General features: G+C 40.9%; 1 protein-coding gene across 1 annotated transcript in view; it reads right to left on the bottom strand.

Annotated features, from left to right (window-relative positions):
* Positions 1–24,486, bottom strand: part of T265_05691 (hypothetical protein) — a gene marked incomplete at both ends in the record, with an annotated part of 120,436 nt that overhangs the window by 69,584 nt on the left and 26,366 nt on the right. Inside the window, 10 exons of the mRNA XM_009170760.1 lie at positions 4,204–4,239; positions 4,513–4,653; positions 7,324–7,415; positions 8,982–9,061; positions 9,150–9,225; positions 11,951–12,122; positions 14,884–15,102; positions 19,267–19,312; positions 20,546–20,689; positions 21,541–21,652. Of these exons, the coding sequence (XP_009169024.1) occupies positions 4,204–4,239; positions 4,513–4,653; positions 7,324–7,415; positions 8,982–9,061; positions 9,150–9,225; positions 11,951–12,122; positions 14,884–15,102; positions 19,267–19,312; positions 20,546–20,689; positions 21,541–21,652 (1,118 nt within the window). The remainder of the gene's footprint in view (positions 1–4,203; positions 4,240–4,512; positions 4,654–7,323; positions 7,416–8,981; positions 9,062–9,149; positions 9,226–11,950; positions 12,123–14,883; positions 15,103–19,266; positions 19,313–20,545; positions 20,690–21,540; positions 21,653–24,486) is intronic.

Here is a 24,486-nt window from a genome sequence, read left to right as displayed (position 1 = left end):
TCGAAGGTGATACATAAAAACAGATGCCGAACTGATTCATCTTTTATAATGTTCCAGAATCAGCTTCTGGGTTTGTTTGGATTTAAATTTAGGATATTTATTCTTCCTTTGTGGTAAATATGGCGGTCTAATCGGTTTTCCTCTACTACTCATTGTTGGTTCTATTCTGCTTAGTGCTCATTAGGTAGATGTGGTACTCATGGTTCGATCAACTAAAAGATTCAGGCGATAGTCGTTCGAGTTCTCGTTCACAGCTTTTCGACGTGCAAAGTAGTAATGAATAGAACGGCATAAGTTTGTTTGATAAGAAGCCGTTGGAGAATCCAAAGGTAGACAACATCACTCTCATAATCTCGTTTGCACTGTTCTCAATAATAATGGTTTTGGTCAATATAATTGCCATGTGCATGTTTGGAAGAACTGAATCTGGTACCTCATTTCTCCATGCTTCGGATTAACCTCACAGAGATGTTATACTACTTCAAATAGTGTGTCTTGAAGCTCAGCTTGGATTTCAATAAGCCACAGTCTCCACATTGTTTGTGAGTATAATTTAAGGGTTTTTCTGTTTAAGGGTAGGTTATTCCAGATTCGCTTGTAATATATTCTTACTAAAGAAGGTATTCATCAATGCTAATAAGTCCCGCTCTATATACTAAACTTTTTGTAATTTAGTTCAATGAACACATTTATAATTCCACAAAATCATCAACCGTTTTGTTTTACGGCGACCGTAAATTAACCCATGAGTGTATGATGGGTGACACGACTTGATTTGCATAAGGCAAAGCATCTGTGCTTTGATGCTGACATCGGTCAGTAGAAGCTTTTAGGCTTGTATTATATCCAATCAAAGCATACTGCTCCTCCTGCTGAAAGCTATTCTGATAATATCTTGATGAGGCTTAATGGGAAGACAACGACAACGATGACGTTCAGCACAACGATGACAAGGTCCACGGCCATGAAAACATAATTGATGTTGTTTTTGAGTCAGCTGAGGGGGCCAATATTTCAATCATTCAGTCAACGGTAGAAGTTCAAAACTAACTAGAGACGGGAAAGTTTATGTTCATTCTTGAGAAGGTATCATGAAACTCGTGGCGTGAAAAATTGTCAACCCTTTTCCGGGTGTTTCAAACAAGGACAGTGCTTTATTTCAGCAGCGAGCGATGTTTGTGGAAAGATTTTTATGTTTCGAATTCAACTAGATCTTACAAGCAGTGCATGCTAGGATTCTAGGGCACTCAGAAAAACGTGGTGTTCATTTTGGGAGTCGGTTAAATTGTGCCTTGGCCAAAAGCCTACAAGCCTCATGATCAATAATTTGACAGCCGGTTGAAAAGTAATTTTGCATCACATTCACTTTGTCTGGCTATGTGAGCTGGTAAGTAGATGGGCAGTAGTAGCTACAGCCTGAAAGAAGACAATATGAGTGTGATAGTCTAGAACTTTCATAACCATCTGGAATGTCTCAGATGAAAAGCCGCGGAAGGAAAGCCGTGTGCCGATGAGCGTTTCTCAATCTGAGTACACTCTTAGCACAATTCAGTGAAATGGTATTCAACGGGTCTCACGAATATCAGACTGAAGGTAATGAGGGCTACCTTCTTTGACGAAGGTGCGATGGAACGGTTAAATTGCTGGATAGTCTGGGAAATTCACCTGAATCGGAGATTATTTGCAACGAGTGTGTATCTTCTTCAAGAGAGAGTTTTAAAGAAAGCCTCTACGGATCTGTTAAATTCCCAACGCGTCTTGTGAAACCCACATTACTTTATGGTGTGTTGATTTCCACGTAGATGCCTCCGCTTGCATGTATGTGCAGTAAAAAGGTCGCAGAACCTCAAAGAGCGAGATCAATATGGTCAAACCGAATTAAATATCAGAATGCTTCGACATGCATCTGGATTCCTAATTCAGTTCAGCCAATTTGAGTTTCAGAGACAAGTGCAAATTAGGCATATGTACTTCCGGAAAATCAAGTGTGCGGGTGAAATTAATTCGAACTCAGATTTTTTGTTCAAACGGCTACCTTTAGTGAACACATGCCCCCTGTTTATTTGTCATGTGATGCTACCAAGTAAACTAACCACATTAAATTCATTGGCAAATACGCCTACTTATAGGGAAACCACACGATGTTACCATGAGTTAAATGAAGAAAGATAACGCTAGTTCTGCCAGCTGTTCCCCTCAAATAATTTGGAAGAGAGATTGTTCGAAGTGGGCTAAAATAAGAAGAATGCAATAAGCCAAAATCCAAGTATCATATACGACAGCACATTTAGTTGTGCTGTGATCTAAATGTGATCTCATTTCTTGAGCATGTTGGTATTCTGATGAGTTGCAGTCCAGTACATTGAAAGCATTTTCCAAACATCTCATTAGAATATATTATTTGGTACAAACATCTAATCCACTGTCACTCCGAAAAATATTTCTCCAAAAATATTTCTCTCTCTGGTGTGTCAGACGCAGCCTTCACGAATGTAAATTTTGCCGTCTCTTCTGAGCATGAGAACCTCAAGCTCTGTTGATCGCTGATCAAATACTATTGTAACGGTGATACTACTGATGTGGAGGCATTAGAGTAGTATGTTTTGTTCTTGGAAATTCGCTTTGCGTCTCTTGAAAAAGGGAGATTTGTTTCGGAATTTGTGGGGTCGATTTGTAGCAGTTGCTTGAATTTGAGCAATGAATAATTGGAGACAATGAATATTCAGGAAAGTTTAAGAAGACGCGTTCAGGAGATGGATGTCCAGTTTTTGTAAATCAGATGTAAATGAGAGTTTTGCTTCTCTGTCCAATGGTCTGTAAGGGGTCAGTTGGTATTTTCTAATAAATAACTCCGCGGCAAAGGCCTTCTTCCTTTCACTATATCATCCCTTATGGTTATTTTTTTTAAAATTTGTCACCTCCCATCTCGGGGACGGTGATTCAAACTCTGTAAAAAACTTTTCATTATGCTTGTGGAAAAGCAAAGCTAATTCTTGACCGACTACGCCTTACTTATCTGGCGACGAAATTCGTCCTGGCCAAAATGGAAAAAAATTTTTGGAGAAAATCACAAGTGAATTAATTATGTAAATTCCTTTTCAAAATGGAGTTTTGCATATGAACTTCTCCAAATGATCGTACTACTTTCCACTCGTTTCTTTAGTGTTTGATGGCACAGGAAGGCAGCATCACTACATCAGCAAGTGGCAAATTAGGAGGATCTCGTCACTATATTAATATAGGTATAATGGCTACTAAGTGAGGTTGAAGAGATTTCGGGGACCACGCCTACCTGATGAGATGTAAAGCAGGAGAAATCTACAGCGGTCTGCCCGACAGTTTCTATCATTGTTGTGAATGACACCATTCGAAGGAAAATACTTTAATAAGCCTCTTCAAACTACCAACAAACCATAATTAGCTCGCGGGAAGGATAATTCAAATGATAAGTGAACCCTCCAACTGAGAAGTCGTCACTCGAGGGGTCAATCAACACCTGGCTGCATGATGTGGGATCCGTGAATGATGTGTGGGTGGCGCTATATCTTGTCTAAGGGCCAGATAACTACAAGGATTACCAGCTAATCTTGGCTGAGCGTTCAAACTGCTAGACAGAAGGCCGTGATTCGAAACTCCTTTGCGTTTTGTCAGGTTCGCATTATTAATGATTCCCAATGAAGATAAAACAGCTGTAAAGTGCGCTTTAGCTGTTCAGCGTGGGTTTGCTCCGCATGTAGGATGGAATCCCAAGTAAAAATCCCAAAATCTTCTCAACTATGAAGAAATACTTCCATGTTTTGAATATCGTCCCAAAAACAATGAGTTATTTCGTATGTATAACATTCAGTTGAAGAATGCTAATACCGAGCAACCCAACAGAGTCTCTCCAGTTAGCATTTTCCCAGCTCACAAATGAGTGCCTATCTGTGCACGTCCAATCTTTTATCCAAGCACAGAATGAGATTGACGGTAGTTTGGAGCCTAGGCCATCCAGACGAGCCCTGGACAGAGAGAAAGCAGCTGGGCTGTCCAGTCTCTATCCATCCGTCAATCTTGGGAGTGGTGCCTAATGTAGGAGGACAGTTGTGACCACGTAGTCAAATCCGGTATCCATAAGGAACATATAAGCCTATTATACAAATATATACTATCAAGGACCAAACGGAGCAACTACTTATACCCGGTTGTCTTGACTAGACTTACCCGATAGGTCAGCCGAACTGGCCTTTTTATCACGTGCTAAAATGGAGACAATGGAACTATTATTAGTATTCTTATTATTAACATTATGTAGTAATATAAGAATAAAAATAACTTATTTGTGACTTCGAATGGCAGTTTATTCACATTTTGTGGCAGTAGTCAGCTCCGTACTGGGGGAACAACCTACCTAAGACGTCATTACACGGGTAGGCATGAGCCATACTAAAAATTTTGAGCTTCCAACATACACTAACAGTGCATTTCACTCACCAACGCTGACTGTCTCAATATCTGTCAAAAAGTACGTACCTTTCACTGGGTTATTGAATCGAAACACATGACTTTTGCCCAGGATGACACGAGCTCCACTGAAGAGTTCAATTCTTTCTTTCACCAAACTTCCGTTTACGTAGCACTCGGCATTCGCACAAGGTTCAAAATGGACAATTCCTGAATGGAAGACGGTATACTCACGATTATGATTTTATGTCTTTTTAATCGAATATCAGGAAAAGCCTTGGAATTTTCACCACCTGTGGTTCTACGCTGGTCGTGAGAGTTATAAACGTCAGTAGATTATAACATTATAACATTTCCTGCACTACAGAATTCCAACGGCTTGATTGCCTGCCTGCATATCTGCATTCCTTCCTTCCTTTCCTCGTTCCTTCTCTCCTATCTGAGGACAATTTCTCTAACACTACAGCCATCGGCCAGCACTATCTGTAGATAACCGTGGTTAATTCACGTTGGTGGAGTGCACAGTAACAAAATAGTCCCCAAGAACCAGCCAGGTTTTCCAGGTGCATGACAAAGTAACTGCCTAACCATATTTACTCCTAATATGTTATCACACAAATCCTTTGATACCGGTGTATTTGCACGTAATGTACGTCAGAATGTATGGTAGTGACGCTTCATTGCACTGATTGTACTGCCTCTGATGATGCTGACGCAGAAAAATACATAAAAATTTACGCTTCCAACGAATGCAGCGTGCCACTTCTATGACATACAAGTTTAAAGGTAATCATATACACTTGGGGACAATTCCTAGGATCAACTGAACAAACACCTCAATCTGACACATTCATTTATGGACATCCATAAAAACTGCGCCGGATCAGCATCCAAATAGTGTGCAAAAGGCTTGAGGAAAAAATGTAGAAAATCGGAAAAATAAATTTATCAGATTAAAAGATGCTTCCAAATATATCCAAAAAAGGAGCTTAGTATGAGTAAGTCTTGATCAGCCGTATGGATTGATAACCAAAGAATGCTTGGATCATCAGATGTAATGCATGAACTGTCACTCAAGACTATATAAATGTCAAACCCTCAGATCATTTTTATGCATTTGTGTGGCTTTTGTCTTATAATGGTTCAGACTCACTGTAAACCGTGAACTCCCCTACTTATTTCCTGATGTGTTCACTCAGTGATTTTGTTGGTCAGTCGGAACACACCCGAAATGTAAGACGTCCTCAGATCATTTTAATCACATCTTATGTTTACGGCAATGATCCGCGTAGGTGTGATTACCAAGGCGCTGCGAGCTGGGGATTATAACTACGGTTAAAAAATAATGGAATCACAGTTGTAGTTTAAGTTGAATTAGTTAACACTGACTTATAATATGCCCAGACCATACCTTTCAAACTCTGTAGATTGAGCATGTAATTAGGGTTTTTAAATCTAAGTTAAACACCACACAGTCGTAAGAGTGCTGCCATGGCGTTATGGAACCTGTCGATACACAGCGTCAGCCAATTCGCAAGTCTGCTTTAGGATCGGTATATACTCTGTGATATGCTAAAATTGCCACATTTTCACTTTCAGTACATTTGACAATGTGGATTCCGAAATATATCCGTGGTATTTCCGCTTCAATCAGGGCTGCCGTTTTGCTCAAGATCGTTCTGTGTGAATTCTGGTCAACACTGCTGTCAACTTTGTTCATTTACTGAATTCCTAACCTGCAATCATTAGAGGCATGTCGATAATCACTGTAAGTTTGGGCTCGATGTGATAAATTTTCTATTGATTTATCAACTATACTATTGTATTTATCAACCCGGCAGCTTTCTAACCAGCTTCTAGCAGTAGAAAACGAACTCTCTTGCAGATTCATTTCTGTGGTCATGGAATCTATGTTGTACACAAGCGGCATTAGTTTGTGTGATTTGCCGGAAGCATTCACTCCTCGACCAGCAGACCAAACATTTGAGGCAAAATTTAAGACATGGGATGCATTTAAACCTCGGTCAATGGAACATTTCAGCAAGCTGAACGAAACCATCTCATTATTCCATTTTTTTTCGTGTCCTAATTACTGACACCGCACATGATCTCACTAGCTTTATTAACCACATGCCCACCACTAAGAACAGACATACTGTGAACCGTAGATCCACAAGAAATTCATCAGAATAATCTTGAAACATTTTCCAAGACATCTTGGTGATCAAATAAACAAAATATCTTCTCCCGAAGAGGAGGTTTTCTAAGAATGTGTAGAATATACAGCGCACAGTTTGCCCCAACTTTCTTTGCAGCCGTGGTTTGTGCTCAGAAATACGACGTCTATCCGTAGGATACCTTAACAGATTTTGATAACTTCTCAGTATTCAGTTTATTCCAGTCGGATAATTCCTTCGATGCGCGGCATTTCCTAACCACAAAATTTGGCTGCGTTTCTTCTGTTGTAGCCTGGTGTCCAAGCGGTTGCCTGTAAACTATCCATGGTTCAGAAGAAGTGCGGGTTAATAACTGCGAGGCGGTTCTCACAGGGATATGTCAACTCTAATTTCGTCTGACAGCGTTATTCGTCCTCCGTTTTCTTATCACTCACCTGTATGGTGAATCACCCAGAGCGTTTTCGGACGAGCAGTGAACGTTAAGCACCAAACTACCGTCTGTCTGGCTATTCCCTTCAATGTTTTCTCAATAAATAACAGATTCTACTTAGAAGTCTTTTAAGATGTGAATAACACTTCAAATACGAACAATATCTACCCCGAGGTGTGAGTGAACAACAAATAAATAAGACCTTGGCAAGGAGTATGTACGCACATGACAACAGGTTTAAAGCCACATTGGTTGTGCCATCTCAAGACTCACCTTTATCATTGAAGAAAATGCAATGTTCCTTCAAAATAAATTCTCCGCTCAAACCAATTTCTACAACGGATTCGGTGTGTAACTGGCCTACTCTGAAAGAGAGAAACCATTTAGGTAAGTCAGATGAAGCCTCTTTCAGTTAAAAAAGATATAACACATTCTAAACGAGTTCTATGCAACAAAGAGGCTACGTAACTCGTTTTGGGGTGCGGTCTTGTAATTTTGCTCCATTACATTACTGTTGTTATTTACCGATAGATGAACACTGTAAATCTGACATTGGTGGAAACAAGATTGAATGAAAAAAACTAAGCATTTTTGTGTCTGCGTATGAAAATTCTAATGGGTTCATTGGAAAATCCAAACCACGAACCACGTTTCAACAAAGCCTAGAACTCAGTATGTTGGAGACTGTATCATCTGTCTCGACTACAACGACGAAAAACTCTCAAAAATAGCATCTTTCTCACTTGACTTCGACCGCGAAAAAGGCTGTCACCAAAATTTTGGACCAGGAGATTCCGGCTCACGGTAAAATGCAACCATTTCAGAAAACGGTCTAGGTATTCAGGCAAGTCGTGAACGTCAAATAAGCACAAAGGCGCGATTACAAAAAAGTTTAGGATGTGTATTTTGGGCACGTATGTAACAAAATGCAACATTTCGGCGTAGAGAGTTTTACCCATTTGTAACAACCATTTCAGAAAACGGTCTAGGTATTCAGGCAAGTCGTGAACGTCAAATAAGCACAAAGGCGCGATTACAAAAAAGTTTAGGATGTGTATTTTGGGCACGTATGTAACAAAATGCAACATTTCGGCGTAGAGAGTTTTACTCCATTTGTAAAGGTTTTGCAGCTGGGAAACTTGTGCGGATAATGAACACCTGCAAATAATTCACCGGTGGCGTTGCCTCCCTTCAGTGGCATAAAAAGAGCTAAGGTTCGATATTATCGGATGAAATGGATGCATCCAAATGTCGGTGCCTTGTTCAAAACGACAGGTTTCATAGTTTCGCGGTACGGCGCTCCCTAAGAAGCTTCACTGTGCTTGGTGCTTACTATGAACTGGTCGTTAACAAAATTAGACTTAGTCTTTTCTGGTTAAAAAATGCCACAAAGACACTACAACTCAGCTACAGCATTCGGCTTTTAACGGGGTTGCTTTTACCCTCGAAGGTGAGCTGTGATACCCAAAGGGGGTTTATCTGTTCAATATGTAAACAAGAAAACACAGTTTTCTGGTAAGGTGAATCGTCAGGGAACTGTCACGCCTGTTTTTGGGAAATGGCTCTTCTGAAGAACTACGCCTTCTGAAAATAACTGGTTGTAGATATGAATATCTTACACCCAACGGCATTCACATCTCAGATGCGCAGATCTCATGCAGATCTCATGTGACACGCTGCCAAGACTAGAGCATTGGTTTGGAATGGGATTTGGGAATTTTAGTGAAAAATTCGTCTTTTTTAGTGAGATCAATATCTGTTGGAAAGCGAGGAAACACTGTGCTTCACTTACAGGTTGGAACCTTCATGAAAAAGTAAGGGTAAATGCATTTTTGTTGCTTACAACCAATGAAATTTAGAAAACAAAAACAAGTTGTTGTCAGTTCACTCTTATAATAATAGGCAAAGAAGAAACCTGGATGGAGTCTTACCTGGTTTTCCCTTCTTTTAGGTAATAGATCAAACACTCAGACATTGATGGGTCTTCATTCAGGTTGACGAGATGAGGGGTCTGTGAAGGAAGGAACGTTATTGATGAATGACTGAAACTGAAGACGTTGAGTACGTCAGGTGACCAAAACAAGGCTAATTACACTTACGTCTTTTGGTGTGAATATCCCGGTGACTCCAATTTCATTGTGAATGGCGATCCCCATTTCCTTCAGTTCATGCTCACTAAAGTGAAGGAGTAAAGAACGTCAAGCATTTGTGTAGCAGGTATCTTAGTTTGTCTTGACTGTGTACTGAAAGCGGGATAAGTTTGGAGGTTGTGATGAGTCAATATTCTATATACAAACATGCTTAACACACCAAGGATTTTATCGGCTAGGGTACCCTTCAAGTGTCAATTAAGCTGGATCATACCAGAGACTGAGCGTAAAGAAATGGATTCGTAATTAGAAGTCATTTATGTGCACACTATTGGTCAGAGGAAATGTGAAAACCACTATTAAAGTGTCCAAAGAGTGAGTCCTCGGTCGTACTTTCCCACGACACTTGTGGTGCCAGTGCACAAGGTGTGTGAGGGAGCTTACGTGTATGGTTTATCACTTGATTATTCATCTTTTAAACAGTGAATCCAAGCGCGAAGGCCCGAATTTCAGGATTTTATAACACTGACTTACAAACTGCCTGTTGTTTGTTAGCTCATCACGACCCTGTCCTATCAGAATGCCAGTATTCCTTTGATTTTCATGTTGCATTCCTCCACAAGAACCATATTCTTTTCCGTAAATGTAAAATTAGCTCAGATGGACTTAGACATTCAGCTACCAGTCAAGTGGATTTCGCAAACAATAGACGGTATTGAGTCTCAAACTATCTGTAAACAATTGCCAGCTCAGGCGGTTACTGATATTGCATCTTGAAAAGGTTGTTCACAGATACTGGTCACTCGAGTGGAACGGAAGTTCCAGACAATCAATTTTCAGCCGGACACTATAATCGTCAGTTCGCATTTGTTACGCAATCAGGTGAGTTATTTTTATTGGGAACGCACGCAAACGTTACTATTTTTGTGAACAAGAGCAAGCTACTTTCTGTGCCTTTAAACCGCAAGTAGGGTGATTTTCTCGGGTTAAGATCACAGAATAAGTAACATTCAATGGGTTACAGGTGAATAGAAGTGGTCCCACTTTCAGCAAAATACTTCTTAATTAACCGGACGCAATATCAATATAACGTACACAACAAGAGAATAGTGATATGGTAAATTACCCCGCAGCCACCTAAAGCGGCGCATATGGACGCATGTTTGCGTCACTCAAAATACACCAGCAGACTCCGAGCTACTATAGTGGACGGCGCTTATAGAAACACTATGGTTTCGACGGAAGTGATTCCTGAAAGTACCAACCTGTGACAAAAGTCAGCTTAGTGTAAACTGCCCACACCGACGATATGATATAACTAGGATGCTTAGGATGTCAAATCACACATTAACTCGAGCTTTCGTATTATAATGAGGAAACGACTACACTTAGTTTTTAATGGCCAGAGGTCAGAATGAACCATATGTACTGCTGATAAGCTGCAATGAAGATGCAATTCACGTGTGATACCATTCCGCCAATATGCACTATGAGGAAAGTTGTCTGTTCATATAATTTTTCGGTTGATTCTATCGATGGGTACTTCTTATCTTTGAAGGCGTCTCAAACTAGAACATCCAGTAGATATCTCTAAAGCGTACTAGTCTGCTGCCATAAGTTTTTACCGCTCAGTGAGCACACTGCACACCATACATAGCTGCTTCTACTGAACCAGAAGCTAGCATATTTATTCAAGTAGTTCAATGAGTAGTGTGGTTATATAGCAGTCACTCACTAGATCACGCGACACAAACGCTCGCACCACGTGACAGTTTCTGAACCACTTGCAAACTTAGCCGACCACATGTACACTACCACTTCCCATCCATTTTCGTTTACGCGGCTGCTGACTGCATCACACACCAGGCTTAGGTACTTCAACCACATCAGGTAAAGTTGTATTTCTGTTCGTGGAAGCAGCAAACACGAAGGGACACCCCTCACTTCACACTGCACCCAATAAATGGGCATACAACTCGGCCCGACGCACACGCGCGGGCACAGGACAGGAAGTCGACCGAGCTCCAAAAGTATCCAAGCAAACTACGGAGCAGGTATGGCAGCTATACTGCAGAGAAGACACGTCTGGGACTTCATTCAGGAACCCTCAATAGTTGTCCTCAAACGATAAGTCGCCTCTTGGCTTACTCCACTTTTTGCATTGTATCTATATTTACTAAGGTGCACCTAACTACTGCATTATCATCATTCTGGTAAAACAGACATTTGTTAGTGCTTGTTACCTTCTGATAATCAACTTCATTATGTTACAACGAAAGCACTAACAGTTAAAGACAATAAACCACTCTGTCTCCTCTACCCTTGCTAGTCACTTTAGGTACGTTAGATGCTGCCTATTTCTGACGCTTGTTGAATCAGGATGCTCACAAATAAAATCGGTTTGTTGGTCACCCAGAGCCCTTGTAACTAGTCATTTGGCTTGGTGCCTTCACCATTTAAAGCATCAACTACTCACAAGTTCAGTGAACAAGATATGTTCATGCCAAAAATGCAACCACCGATGTATCCCAAAAAAATTAATGGTCTTCGCAGAAGACAATTTAGAGTGACTGAAAGACAGTTGCTCGTAAAGAAGAACAAAGGCAAACATTGATAAAGAGTAGAGCAGAGTTCCGGAAATCCAAATCCAAGAACATGTAATATGGAGAGCAGTCACCCTTGAAGTTGGAAGCAAACCACCAACCTGCTGTTTAGTTTATGATTTGGGTGTGGTCTAGAGGCCATGAATTTGATAGCATTTAACGTTCAAATCGATTTTTATCTCACAACGCAGTGCATCGGATCCATACCGTTGTTCTCTAAGTTGTTCGGCGCGTTGCAGTTTCTCCTCCATAGTTTCATTTAGCTCAGCGATCAGCTTCTCCGACGCTCGCAAGGCCTCCATAATTGCCTCATGTTCGGCGGTACAGACCGGAGCTGTTGGCACTAATTGGTTACTGTTTCGCTCTGTCAAGGCCATTTCTGTAAGAGAGAAGGAGACGAACAAAGACCAGCTGACAACGTGTATGAATAGCAAATACGGGTGGATTCGAAGATAACTATGGACATACATATGTGGCCTCCAGTTGGAAACCTGAGACTTTGGTCACCTGATTTATCAATACGGACAAGTTCGTTAGGGAACGAAATGGTGAACTACAGTCCCTTGGTCTTCGACCTGATTGAATATTGTCCGCTAAACGGTCCTAGACAATGTGCAATAATGATTTGTCCAAAAAGAGCGAAATTCTAGTCCAAGGCCACAGTGAATATAATCAAATATACTCACATTACTATGAAACAGTAAACCGCTCAGAAGAAGGATAATTTCACTGAATTATGCAACTTCCTTCTGAAAATTCGTCATTCGAGTAGCCAGTCAATATATGATTACGTGGTGTCGCTTTCCGTTACTGAAGGATATGTGGTGCCATGTTGTGTCTCAGTGAGAGCTATTCATACTGCAGATCAGCCGCTCTTGGCCAAACGGTTAGGTTTCCAACCACTGGCCGGCCGATCGCGGGTTCAAAACTCTCTGAGTTTCGTCAGGTGCGCATTGCTGGTGATCCCCAACAAGGATGAAACATCTGTACGGCTTTCCAGAGTACAATGGCTTCACTGACAGTATGAAGTCTTCACTAAATATGACCGAATCCCTCCACATTAACATGAGGTATCTGAATTCCTATTTAACTCAACCCATCGGTCACTGTGACTATCCCTCCCTGGAATAAAATTATTCAGACACCCTGGTAACAAAGACTTGTGGATTGACGGGTTGGTAACTGTACGATCAGCCTTTCTGAGGTTGTCCATGTGGCGGATATGTAACGCTGACGTATTCGTGGGTGGAAACCGAGCCCAGGAAGTGACGCCAATATTTGGTGCCGTGTAAGCGCTGACCATCATTTCCGATGACGCAGACAGTTAGTACGAACTGCTGAGGACCCTGCATAGCGTGGTTCTGAATGCATTTTCAGGCTTGCGTGAACTTGTTTAACCTGGTCAAATAGAATATTATGGCTCCTCATCGTCGCATGCATAACCGCCATTTTTAAATTTTGCGAAACTCGGGGAGGGGTAGGCGGGCGGCGGAAAACATGCATATCTTTCATATTCCTCATCTCGCACGGTCAGTCGCCTAATCATCTCTCCTGAGAAGATAGCAATGGAAGCTAATCGAATGTTCCACAGATCAAAATCTTGTCGTCCTCAGTCGTACCGAATGCGGTGTGAATGTTCTAAAAATTCCTTCAATATACTCGATAGACTACCTACATTACTTGAGCCAGAGTGTTTTGTCATGGAATGTACTATTTATCAGTCATGGAATATGTAGCTGACTCCATTGGACTCACGTAGAAGCTTCTGTAGAAAATTCGAACCTAGAAGTAACCATATTCCAGCACGCACTGTGGGCTACACTTTGCATTACAAGTTGATCATGACCACCCTCAGAATCACCAAAGACATTAACCCTTGGGCTCATGAGACTAGTCAGCCAAAGGATTAGCGGTAGAAGACAGAAGTTTAGTTCCTTGCGGGTCCAATCTTTAAATTTTGCGGAGGCTTTAACCAACATAAATCCAATGGGCATCTTACGGGCAACAAGAATCAGTTTCCAGTACTATTGAGTAATGGTGATTGGTAGGTTATCACAACTAATACTTTAGTTCTCCGTTCAAGGTATAACCACTGATTTGTGGTCTCCTCAACTACTCAGGCTATAAACTCTGCGATCATTTATGTACACATGTGCATCTCGGCGAAGATGCTCAGGCCAACATGCATATTCTCCAATTAACCAGTGGTTATCTCGTATTCCATTACCATGGTTTGCTCTTCAATGATGCAATCAGGATGATTTATCTCAACTTGACCTAAAATGGAGACGAAAAGGGACGAGTTGCGCCGCATAACGACCTGGGATTTATTCATCATTCATATTGGTAAACGTACAAACTATTGAACTTGTTGTAGATAGTATTACACTAAGTGACCTTTTACGTTTTACGAAAAATATTTTTTCACTCGCATACTAACTTGCTTTTCAATAGTACAACCAACTGACTCCCAACTGAACCTCAGTCCATAACATACTTCAGCTGAATGTACTGTGCAAAGTATTAATTCGTTGTCAGAGGAAAGGTCGAACGCACTTACGCTCTTTCTAGACTATGGAGCTGTTTAATTGTAGCCAGAATGTATCATATCTGTTCTGAACTACTCCTTTCGTATTCAGATGAGGGCTTCGGATCACTCCAAATTGTTGATCACAGAACTAAAACACACGTTATCTGTCAGTGAAACTAGCTTTATCAAACTTTACAGACTAATCTTATGTTTACAAAAATTCTTAGACGATCCCGAGGAAGTGAAATCGGTATTGAACACTTTACGTCTATCGCCTCGACGCCATTCCTCACTCCCTCCAACATATAATTTGCGTGTTATATGTTTCATGGCTGAGGAGGGTAAAACGAATGTTGGAATCCCCGATTTGCTTAATCTGATCAGGCTTTTTTGATGATCTGAATGTGCTTACCATTTAGTAAGTTCGTTTGCAAAAGTTACAGGGCTTTGTCCGTATTACATTACTGATTCCAGCATATTTGATGATATTATGACTGAAATGCGGGTGCTAAGGATGAGGCCAAATGATGTATTGAATCATTCATCGACAGAACGCTCGGTGATGTGAGTTAAAAGTCATATACAGTATATCGCCTGCGATTCTTCTCACCTGATTCAATATCTATGCCCTCCATAATGAGTATATGCTGTAAACGAGCAACTTCTGCTTTCAACTCTCGAATCAGTTTTGCATTTGGATCCTCATTTACCACGGCCTTGCATACAATGTGTTTGGCGCGGTCCGCATACCGTAAAGTTGACAGTGTTTCTTCATAGTTTATATCAGCCGGTGAAATGGTTGCAATCATCGTTGTGTGGGAATTTCCACCTAAAAGAGCGGTAAAAGATGACCAACTAAATGAGTGGTATCTGTGTGTGGCTATGCATGCAACCATAAATAGATTTTCCGTTTTTAGCTGTTGATCAGGTGGCCGTTGATCTGTTCGCCGAGCTCGGCAATTTGCTTGCGAACGTTTCGTCACCAAGGAAAGAGGCATCACCACTGCGCACTGATGATGTCTCCTCGCTTGGTGGCGAAACGTTTGTAAGCCAATTGTCAAGCTCGGCGAACAGATCAGCAGCCACCTGATTAACAACCAATAAACTCACTTGAGCTACCAATATTTCAACGCGTTACCAACATTTCCTGTTTTGCATTTTTCGAGCAATGCTAAGGGCACAAAGTGCAAAATAGCAAGAGATTTTAAAAGTTTCGATGCAATTCAACGTTCGGTAGCCATGATAGTGCTAGTGATAGTGATGGTGATAGTATAAGGGTTTGTTCCGTTCCTTATAGAAAGCTTTATGTACAGTCGGTAATTAATCACGTATGGACGTAATCAATTTTTTTCATACGGACAGGGAAAAACCATATTTGAACAAATTTGGGTACAGCAATATAGCCGGCACCATATATGGCACCAGACAGCCTCAACAAAAAAAAACAGAGTACAACTGGGACTGACTCTGAATGAAAATCTCACCAAAACTGCTTCACGCATCCACACAAAAGTGCACAATGTTTCTTTGTTCATAATTTGAATTTTACCCACAAAACCGCATGTGCTTAAACGTCACCGTTGAGATAGGAGTTCTACAATCAGCTGCAGTCTGATGTTCCGTCCATTGATTAATTCGTCGCTGGAGCTCACACAAACCACAGTCTAGTGTTCAAATAATCCTGTTCGAAGTAACCAATGATCGGTTATCACCAAGTTGGTTTTCAATGGTTACCGACGGAACTGAAATTTGTTGCTATGTTGTGACCGATGTCTACGTAAAAAGACAGTTGTGGTCCTCATCGTGGTCAAGAGCAACGTCCCATCTAAAACAGCTTTCACTGGAAAGAATGAAAATCTGTTTCGTCAAGACAGTTTCTGACTAGAGAACCGATGAGTTTACCTTCATTCTTTTTGCCACCCAGTGTTGAAGATAGTTGTCGAGTTGAGACCACCCAAAATGAATGAAGTTGTTTTTACCAGAATAATACATATAACAAGGGGTCGTCAATCTCCCACAATTTGATGAGGCCTAAGAGTGATCAGGTCCGAGCGGAGAACGAAAATCACAAACAAACAGAAGAAGCCATAATCTTGTGAAGTAAACACTACTTTATTGATGAACTATCAGGGCTTTTGTCCCACTACCAACCAAATGCTTCTTTATTCTAGTGAACTGATGAATTAAGATTCTGCTGTAGACACGAACGTATCAAACAACACACCACGCAACCTATGCGTTATGACCCAAGCTGCAGAATTGGAAACTTTAAAATGTATGTAAAAGAGATATAGAAAATCGGTTTCTGTAAGTATCCTGTGGCCGGTCACGCTCGCTCTAAACTGTGATTCTCTGCCACTACACCACAACACGTCAGTTCCCCCGGCTGACACAAATAACAAATGGTAAGTACAATAAAACGCATTCGGTATCCCTAATTTACTGGTACTGGTAATACAATCCAAGAAGATGAACCTTAGTGAGAACATAATAGTCCAACAAATTTTAAAGCCAATGTCAGTTGGTTGGAGGATTGTGCTAGATTTCAATTCATCAGTAAGAGTGAAAGCGATACACGAACGACAACTTTCTCTGCATCTACGCCAGCAGCACATTCTTTGGACTGTCATTCGAAAAAAAACTGTCTAATAAACCAAATGATACCAGAATTAAGTGAAAAAACATTATAGGTGATCCAGTAGGACCACTGAGATCATTGCACATGGTTTGCACCTGAAAGTTATCAAAATAATGAAAGCAATATCCGGCTCTATGGGTGGTTGACAGCAAGTATAACAGCTGCTCCCACTCATCAATCTTGCGAGCGACAGCAGCAATAAAATAGAATATGCTTTACAGCCTACTATCTACTAGTATCCTTTTGATCCACCACGGTAACAAGAAACTTGACTTCCTTCTCTAAATATCCTATGAACACACCATCTACTGCAGAATCGTGTAACAGCGTTGGCTGCACTTAGACGGATTCAATTACGCCGAATGTAACAAACGAGATCGAGAGATAATACACTATTCGTATGGTTGCGGAAAACCCTTCGACCTTAATCGCAACCATCAGACATCAAACGGATGGCAGAACGAACAAAAATGACGTAGTAACCGAGTTAACAGATTAAGAGTGTAGCAGGATCAACTTAAGCTGCGGAACACAGTTGAAGTAACTGTCAGGCTGAACGCATTCACCACACAGCATGTGCCTGAGTACGTGACAGTAGATGAATGTCATCCACCCAGTCGTCTGCCGTTTGTCATATCTGTTTCTCTCCGCATTTGACAGTCTCTAATGACATCAACAAACATAACCAACTGGACGTTGTCACAGCTTTTGTAAGATTTGTGGTAGGTGGACTAAGTGGGGTGTTTGAACCTTAGGCATGTGCTTCATCTAAACCTTCAGAAAAAACAAAACTAATTTTAGGTGTACCCCAAACACAGTAGTTATATTTTAACAACATACTGCCTTTCTCTGTGTAAAATTCAGCCTGAAATACCGAAACAAAAGTCTTGTTCACGTGCCCCTCACCCATAAATTGAAAATCTGGTGGTTAGTGGATTTTAGGGAATAAACAACTGATTATTTGACTGAATCTGGGACCATATGAATCGTCTTTGTAGCTGGGGACATTCACGACCCTCCTAACCCTTGAAACTCTATGCTGAAGGTGAATTCTCCTACCCCAACCCAACCTCGAACTGATATCCATCGCTGCAAATAATGGGTACCTATGATACGTTCGTTGCAGAACGCAACGTTGCGTGAGATGTAGAATTCACGTCCACATCACTCACATATAAGCAGCCACTCTCTTATCCTCGTATAATTATTCAGATGAGTCCAAGCCAAAAAGAAGGAGAATTGAACTCGAGGTCTACTCGTATTAGAGCTCATCAGCATGCATATCCTTAGCCCTGTCGGGGGTTGAAACTGAACATTTGACATGAGGTGGGTGTGTTATAACTATTCCACCACCGCATGCTGCAGACATCCAAGTTTTCACGGCCGAACAAGCAACCGTATTTATACTTGGGCAATATTGTTGGTTTGCCCCACGGCTCGAACGACGATTCAGTAGCTGTTCTGGTTCCGTTGATGAAAAGACCCGCCCGTCGGGAATTACTAGTCAGGTCGTGGGACGGATGCTTGAAATCAGCTGTAGATGGCTGTGGAAATCATGGAATGTACAAATTTTCACAAAGTATCTCGACAGACCCAAGATCCCAACCAGTCTTCGGGTGTCGAAGGGACTACGCTACGCTTGCTTACTGGTGGTGACAAGGGAGAATACACACATGCATGTCGTAGACAAAGCAACGCCATTGGTGACACTCAAGCGTGATGACCATCAATGGAACATATAGATAAGCACTATGTTTATACTCAGCAGAGAAGTGACGAGGTACTGCGCAATTCGAATGAAAAGGTGATACGTTGACCAGTATCGTCATTTTGATTTTGCAACCAGTAATGGTTATCCAAAAATCTGTCCCTTTAATCTACTGAAGATAAGATGTGAAATTTCGCAGATATACGCAGGGAGTCACACCATCAATAAGTGAGAACAGCCACAAGATTCGTCTCACCGTTCTACAGTAATCTTGTATATAACAAGAACAACGTAAGACAGTTCCAAGTGCAGTGAAAAATCGTCTTATCCACTAGGGGACAAATCAACACAGACCGCAGCATAGCTAAACTAAATCCCGTGATCCAACTAATGCAGTCCCACACTGGTGGACTCCAAGTGCTTTTATATGTAAGGCGATGACCAAGTCAATGGCATGTGCTACAAGTGCCATCCCCCATACATAGGGCGTGATCACCATCTCATGTACTCTAAAAACCAGTCAACACCTTATTGATTAAAAAGGATGTGAGTCTGACCTGAACAAAGGGATACGTGTATGACACTGATATCAAAAGTAAATGGTGTCTAAACCTGCCTAGGTTTTCCCGAAGAAGCCATGTTAACACGGAATCTCGATAAGGAATGAAGTCCGGCTTTTTCTTCTTCTTGGAGCTCTAAAAATTAAAAAAAACGTCAAAATATAATGTATATATACCCCGTGAATAAACCAGCAGTCTTGATGTAACAAAATGTGCTGAGTGCTGCCTCTTCCGCAACTAACTACATATACCCCTGGAATATGTGTGTGGTAAAAAGTGGTTGAATATACAATCTGCCATTTAAAATGGTCCTGAAAAAATTCGCCCGAACTTCAACTGCTCGACGGCACACCTCTATGTTACATCTGAAACAGGTTATTCAAACGGTTTACGCAGTACAATTACAAATCATCGTATACCTATAAGTACTTCATTTTCACATTCAAAATCAACAGCAGACTTATCCAAATATTTCTTGTTTTAATCCAGAGTAGACTTTTACCCAAGAATTGGAAATCGAATATGCAAAAGTAAATCTTCAAGCTGGTTACGTTACTCTCTGTTCCACTGTACCTCCTTTCTCCCGGTCAAACCGTTCCCTGGCTTGAACCCACTGTTTTCCTGTATTCCAAGTATTCCATATTCACCCACAATTCCTCAGAATTAACATGTCGAATTAATTCTCACGAACTTTCCCCTCACTTTTATGACCACTTGCGTTACCGCGTGCTGTGCGCGCACGTTTGTCGGTAATTCTTTGGCCTTACACTAACTCGTGCAACATCTAGACGGAACTCCTCATGATTTGAGGTTTGTGTCCTTTTTATTTGCATATTTTGTACTTGTGTTAACGCATTTTGTTGATAAATCTCACGGGTTCGAAATTCTTGGCTTGTGATTTTGCGCGTCACTCCGCTGGACTTCCCGGATTGCATTACGTGCTCTAAGTGCACCTTAGATGCTCATTCCAATTCGCGCGGTTCCGCAATTCCCACATGACCTGTCTGTGTATCGCATCAATATCCAAAAACTCCCAACAAGGAAAACGAGGACCCTGTATAAAAAATCACCGTAAGAAGACTGGCAAAAGGTAATGGTATGGAGTAGAGCAATAGTCGCTCAAATTGGAATGAGAGTGCCGAAATTCTCCTCCACTTTAGCAATTCACTGGTAGCAAAATCAAATTGACACTAGTGTTCAAAACTAATTTCCCATTAATATGACGTTGAATGATGAAACTGACCTAACTCAACTGCACACACCTTCTGTCAGAAAATTTACTGAAAACAAGCAGAACTCTAATTAATTTGTTTACATGTGCTGAAAACAGAAAATCATAGGGATGATTCTGCAACTACCGACTTACCAATTCTGCTAACCCTGCAATCACTTTACCCAAAGTCGTCAGAGATTTGTTGATATTAGCCCCTTCTTTTAGCCGTATATCTGTGGCCCCGGTTGCATCTGCTCGTTCGCTCCCGGCCAGGTCAACCAGGCTAATTTTGCTTACCTGAAAAAAAGAGTGGTTGCTAGGACATTCTTTACACTTTACTGAGCATATACAAAAAGTGTTCCATCATATTTTTCTTGCTAACAGATAATTTGTGCACATGAATTTTTGTGGGTTTGGAAGCTTACATATCCGTCGTACTTGTTTTACCCCATAAAAGGATATAATCACTTCAAACAGAAAGCATATGGTCACTGCCATCTCCTGCCGCTAGCTGCTTTGAAACGAGTTGTCTCTTTGGACCACCAAATAAACAGACAGGGTGGTCGCTCATGTCTTCGACAGAAACTTGATGATACAGTTCCCAGCGTTCATACTGGACACCAAATATTTTGTTACTGCTGCGCAATCAGCAATTATAACCCATCTGTAAGTTGATTAATCTGGTACATATTTGCTTGCTTGCGCATATGATCAAGATTATACGGGGAACTATGATAGACGGGGTATATTTAGGCGTCTCTGCTCCTTTCTCTAGGTACCCAAACGGAGAAATACATGTTGAAGAGATTTCATAGAAATATAATTCGCAAACATGTGGTAAGGTATCTCCGTCTTTCTTCAAGCAATAAAATCGGGTTATTCCAAAGCCCAGACACCATTAAGTAGCCATTAGACAGACCTTTATGGTTTTCTAGAATTACTTGAGGAAAAATAAGAAAGTAGTACAGCTTGGCATCTAAGTGCAGCGGTGTACTGTCGGTCAAAAGGCTAACGGCAGCTGAAATCTGTTTGCTATCCAGTTGATATGTCAGTATATTGTGCAGTCAATGACAATCAAAATAATCGAGTCTGAATCCCATCATTCGGTAAAAAAATGAAAGATTCTTATGAGAGAATGACAGCCTCACTTTTTCTGTCGTTAAACCCGAATCGATGTCCTTCAACTTCTGTGTGACAACCATTGTGAAAACGGCATGTGAACGACTGCTTGTTTCATTCATGTTCGTAGCAGCAACTGTCCTGTGTTAAAAAGCATCCAAAAGCATATAAATGATAAATCCCAAGAAGGGCAAAACAGGTAGTGAGCTAACAAAGTTTTGCTAACATCTACGTAGGTGGTGTAGTGCACTTTAGAGAAGTATCCTTCGAAATCTCGAATATTTCACAGATGGAAACATTACACAGCCTCTGTGCAACACGTTCAGCTGAAGAACGCCATAAACAAACGATTTAGCTTGGACTTATTTTACCCCTTCGTTAACACCAACTTAATTTGCAAATTGATTTACTTCCCCAAATTGAGTTTAGTCTTGTCAGCAGGTATTTGAGGAACAATGGATATTTTTTGGACAATGTAAGAAAATCACAAACTCATTCTTATATGGTGTAAACCTGATAAATGAAGTTATTTTAGTTTAGATCTATGTCTTCATGGCGCTTCCAACTACAGCCTCTCCGTCATAAGTTTTCAGTTGCATATGTTCTAACACACAACTAACTTTATCACACCTAAAGAAAATCCGCGTATCAAATTCAAATTCAGTATAAAACTCAACTACCAGATTGGAAACATAGAAACAGGCTTTTTTCGAGCTTAATGCTAGGAAAGGACTTTGTGTCGATGATACCTGTTTATCGACGGAACAATACCTCAACAATATAGCACACCCACAACGATGTAACAGGGTCCAGTTGTCAAGAGGATAAAAACTCTTTTTACTTCCTTGGCGTGCAGTTGGTTGCGTGGTCAAAAGATTTAATAATAAAAGCTCGGTGTACGAAAGCTAAAATTGACAGAAACATACGCAAACGTCCACAGATTTGTGTCCATAAAACGGGTGTTTTTCGGCAACGACAACAAAAACAGTATGTTCAGATGACACCATGGAAAGTAAGCGCAGGTTCCACAGGAGTGTGCTAAATGAAAACGACTGCCTGGCGAGTTTGGTAGAGAACAATATAACAAGCAGACCAAAAACTCCAATTAGACCAATTATTGATAATACTATTCCAAAGCTGATTTCACGGGCCAATAGGCTTACCGTGTCTTGGAATATTTGGTGTAGTGAATAATTTCAGCTGTCACTCTTTGAAGTCAGTTTTATTCCAAAGCCTTGGTCAAACAAAACTTTATTATACCTTAACACCAGTCTACACTTATGCACCTTTTCATCTTACGAAATGCGGCAGGATTTGTCTAGTGAAAGACCAGTCCGTTAGCAAAACTGGTTTTGTAGCACCAACGAACTTAGCTTAAACGGAGGATTCAGCTGGGTTCTAGGTGAGTCTCCCGCAAAACCAAATTTACTTGCAGATGAGTTTAATTCGTTAACTTCGTACAATTTGGGCTCAGGTAGAACAAGAATGACGAAAACTTGTGGATTGCATCTACCTGATGAGTTTCTAGAAGGGCGAAACCGGTTAGAGTAAATCTTGCTAGATACTCTAAGGTTGATTTTGCTTGAAGCTGACAGCTCATATCAGGCGTTTTTTCAGATTATAATCTCATACATTTACTGGTTACCCCTTTCTATATTTATAGTGAAACGATTTGCCACACTGGTAGCAAGTGAGTACACTGTTTGTACTCCAACTTCACCTCAGTGGATTAGTTGGCTATCCGCTATCTTTTGTAACAGATTAGAAATCATTCTACAGTTACTCTTTCAGAAGAGATTGGCACCCATCCGAAATTCGAGTTTCGAAAATGTCATCTTAGTCCCCAAGTGAATTCACGCGTTTGGATCCCTTTGGATCCCTTTCTTAAATATAATATATAATATACATGATATATAATAATTCTGATTTCACACTACTCCCCATTTTCGCCACATGTGAACCTTGGAAATGGGTGTAATATTTTTTTAATGTGACAGAATTATCCCCTCGGCAGAAGGGAGAATTCACACATGTGTAAACCTTGGCTGTCCAATAGAGTGAGCATTCAGAGTTGATCTTTTGATGTTAAGAATCTTCCACCAAATTCACAGCACGTCGGGCTGTTGCGTTTACTTCTGTAGATTAGTAAAACATGGACATTATACAGACGCCTTTTCAGATTACCTGACCCATTTTACTTTGTCCATGGTCGGTTGAAGAAGAATCGGAGATGTCCAAAACACCACCACCAAGGCAGTCTGCAACTGAGCCTAAAAACGGTAACTTTTACTCCTGACCACAAAAAAGCTTAGCACCCGAGAGAGTGACCTGGAGTACGGCTATCAACGCAAGACTGAAGAGATTTGAAATACAATGCTTCTCAGTGTCGCCAAACAAACGGGTCGTTCGAAATAGTTGCCGTTTTCGCAGCGCAAACTCGATTATGCGAAACTGCACACCATGCCTCAGTGAGATCAGGCCCATAAACCACAATGTACTGACTGGGTTACTTGCTACGCACAAACAACACGAATTAAGGTAAGTTTCTTATCAGTATCCACCTGACATACGTTCCTCATAAGGACTTTGGCACAATTAGTCAGATGTTTAGTGGTGTACTGCCGGGCTATCCATCACAATAGTGACGATGCTCCAATGGGCGGTTTCCGGGAACATGGTTACAGCATAATTATATTACGATGAAACCTGATAAAGTGGAAGGATACCACCGACGCCTCGCTCTTCAACAAGTACCTGTTTCCTGTGCTCAGTATTACGCCACTGTTTTTAAACCTACTGGTTGCTCTAAAAAGATCTCCACATGTTTGCCTGCCGAATTTATTTTCTTGCATCTACAGTGAAGTCACAAAACTACATGCAGCACTGCCATTGGTTCCACGCAGATTTCTGCGGCTGTCTAAATTTGGACAGGCATTTAGTGACCGGATCACTGTTTTTGACAAGAGTCATATATA

Source organism: Opisthorchis viverrini (assembly GCF_000715545.1).
Source record: "Opisthorchis viverrini unplaced genomic scaffold opera_v5_108, whole genome shotgun sequence".
Lineage (NCBI taxonomy): Eukaryota > Metazoa > Platyhelminthes > Trematoda > Opisthorchiida > Opisthorchiidae > Opisthorchis > Opisthorchis viverrini.
This window is presented reverse-complemented; position numbering and strand designations above follow the sequence as displayed.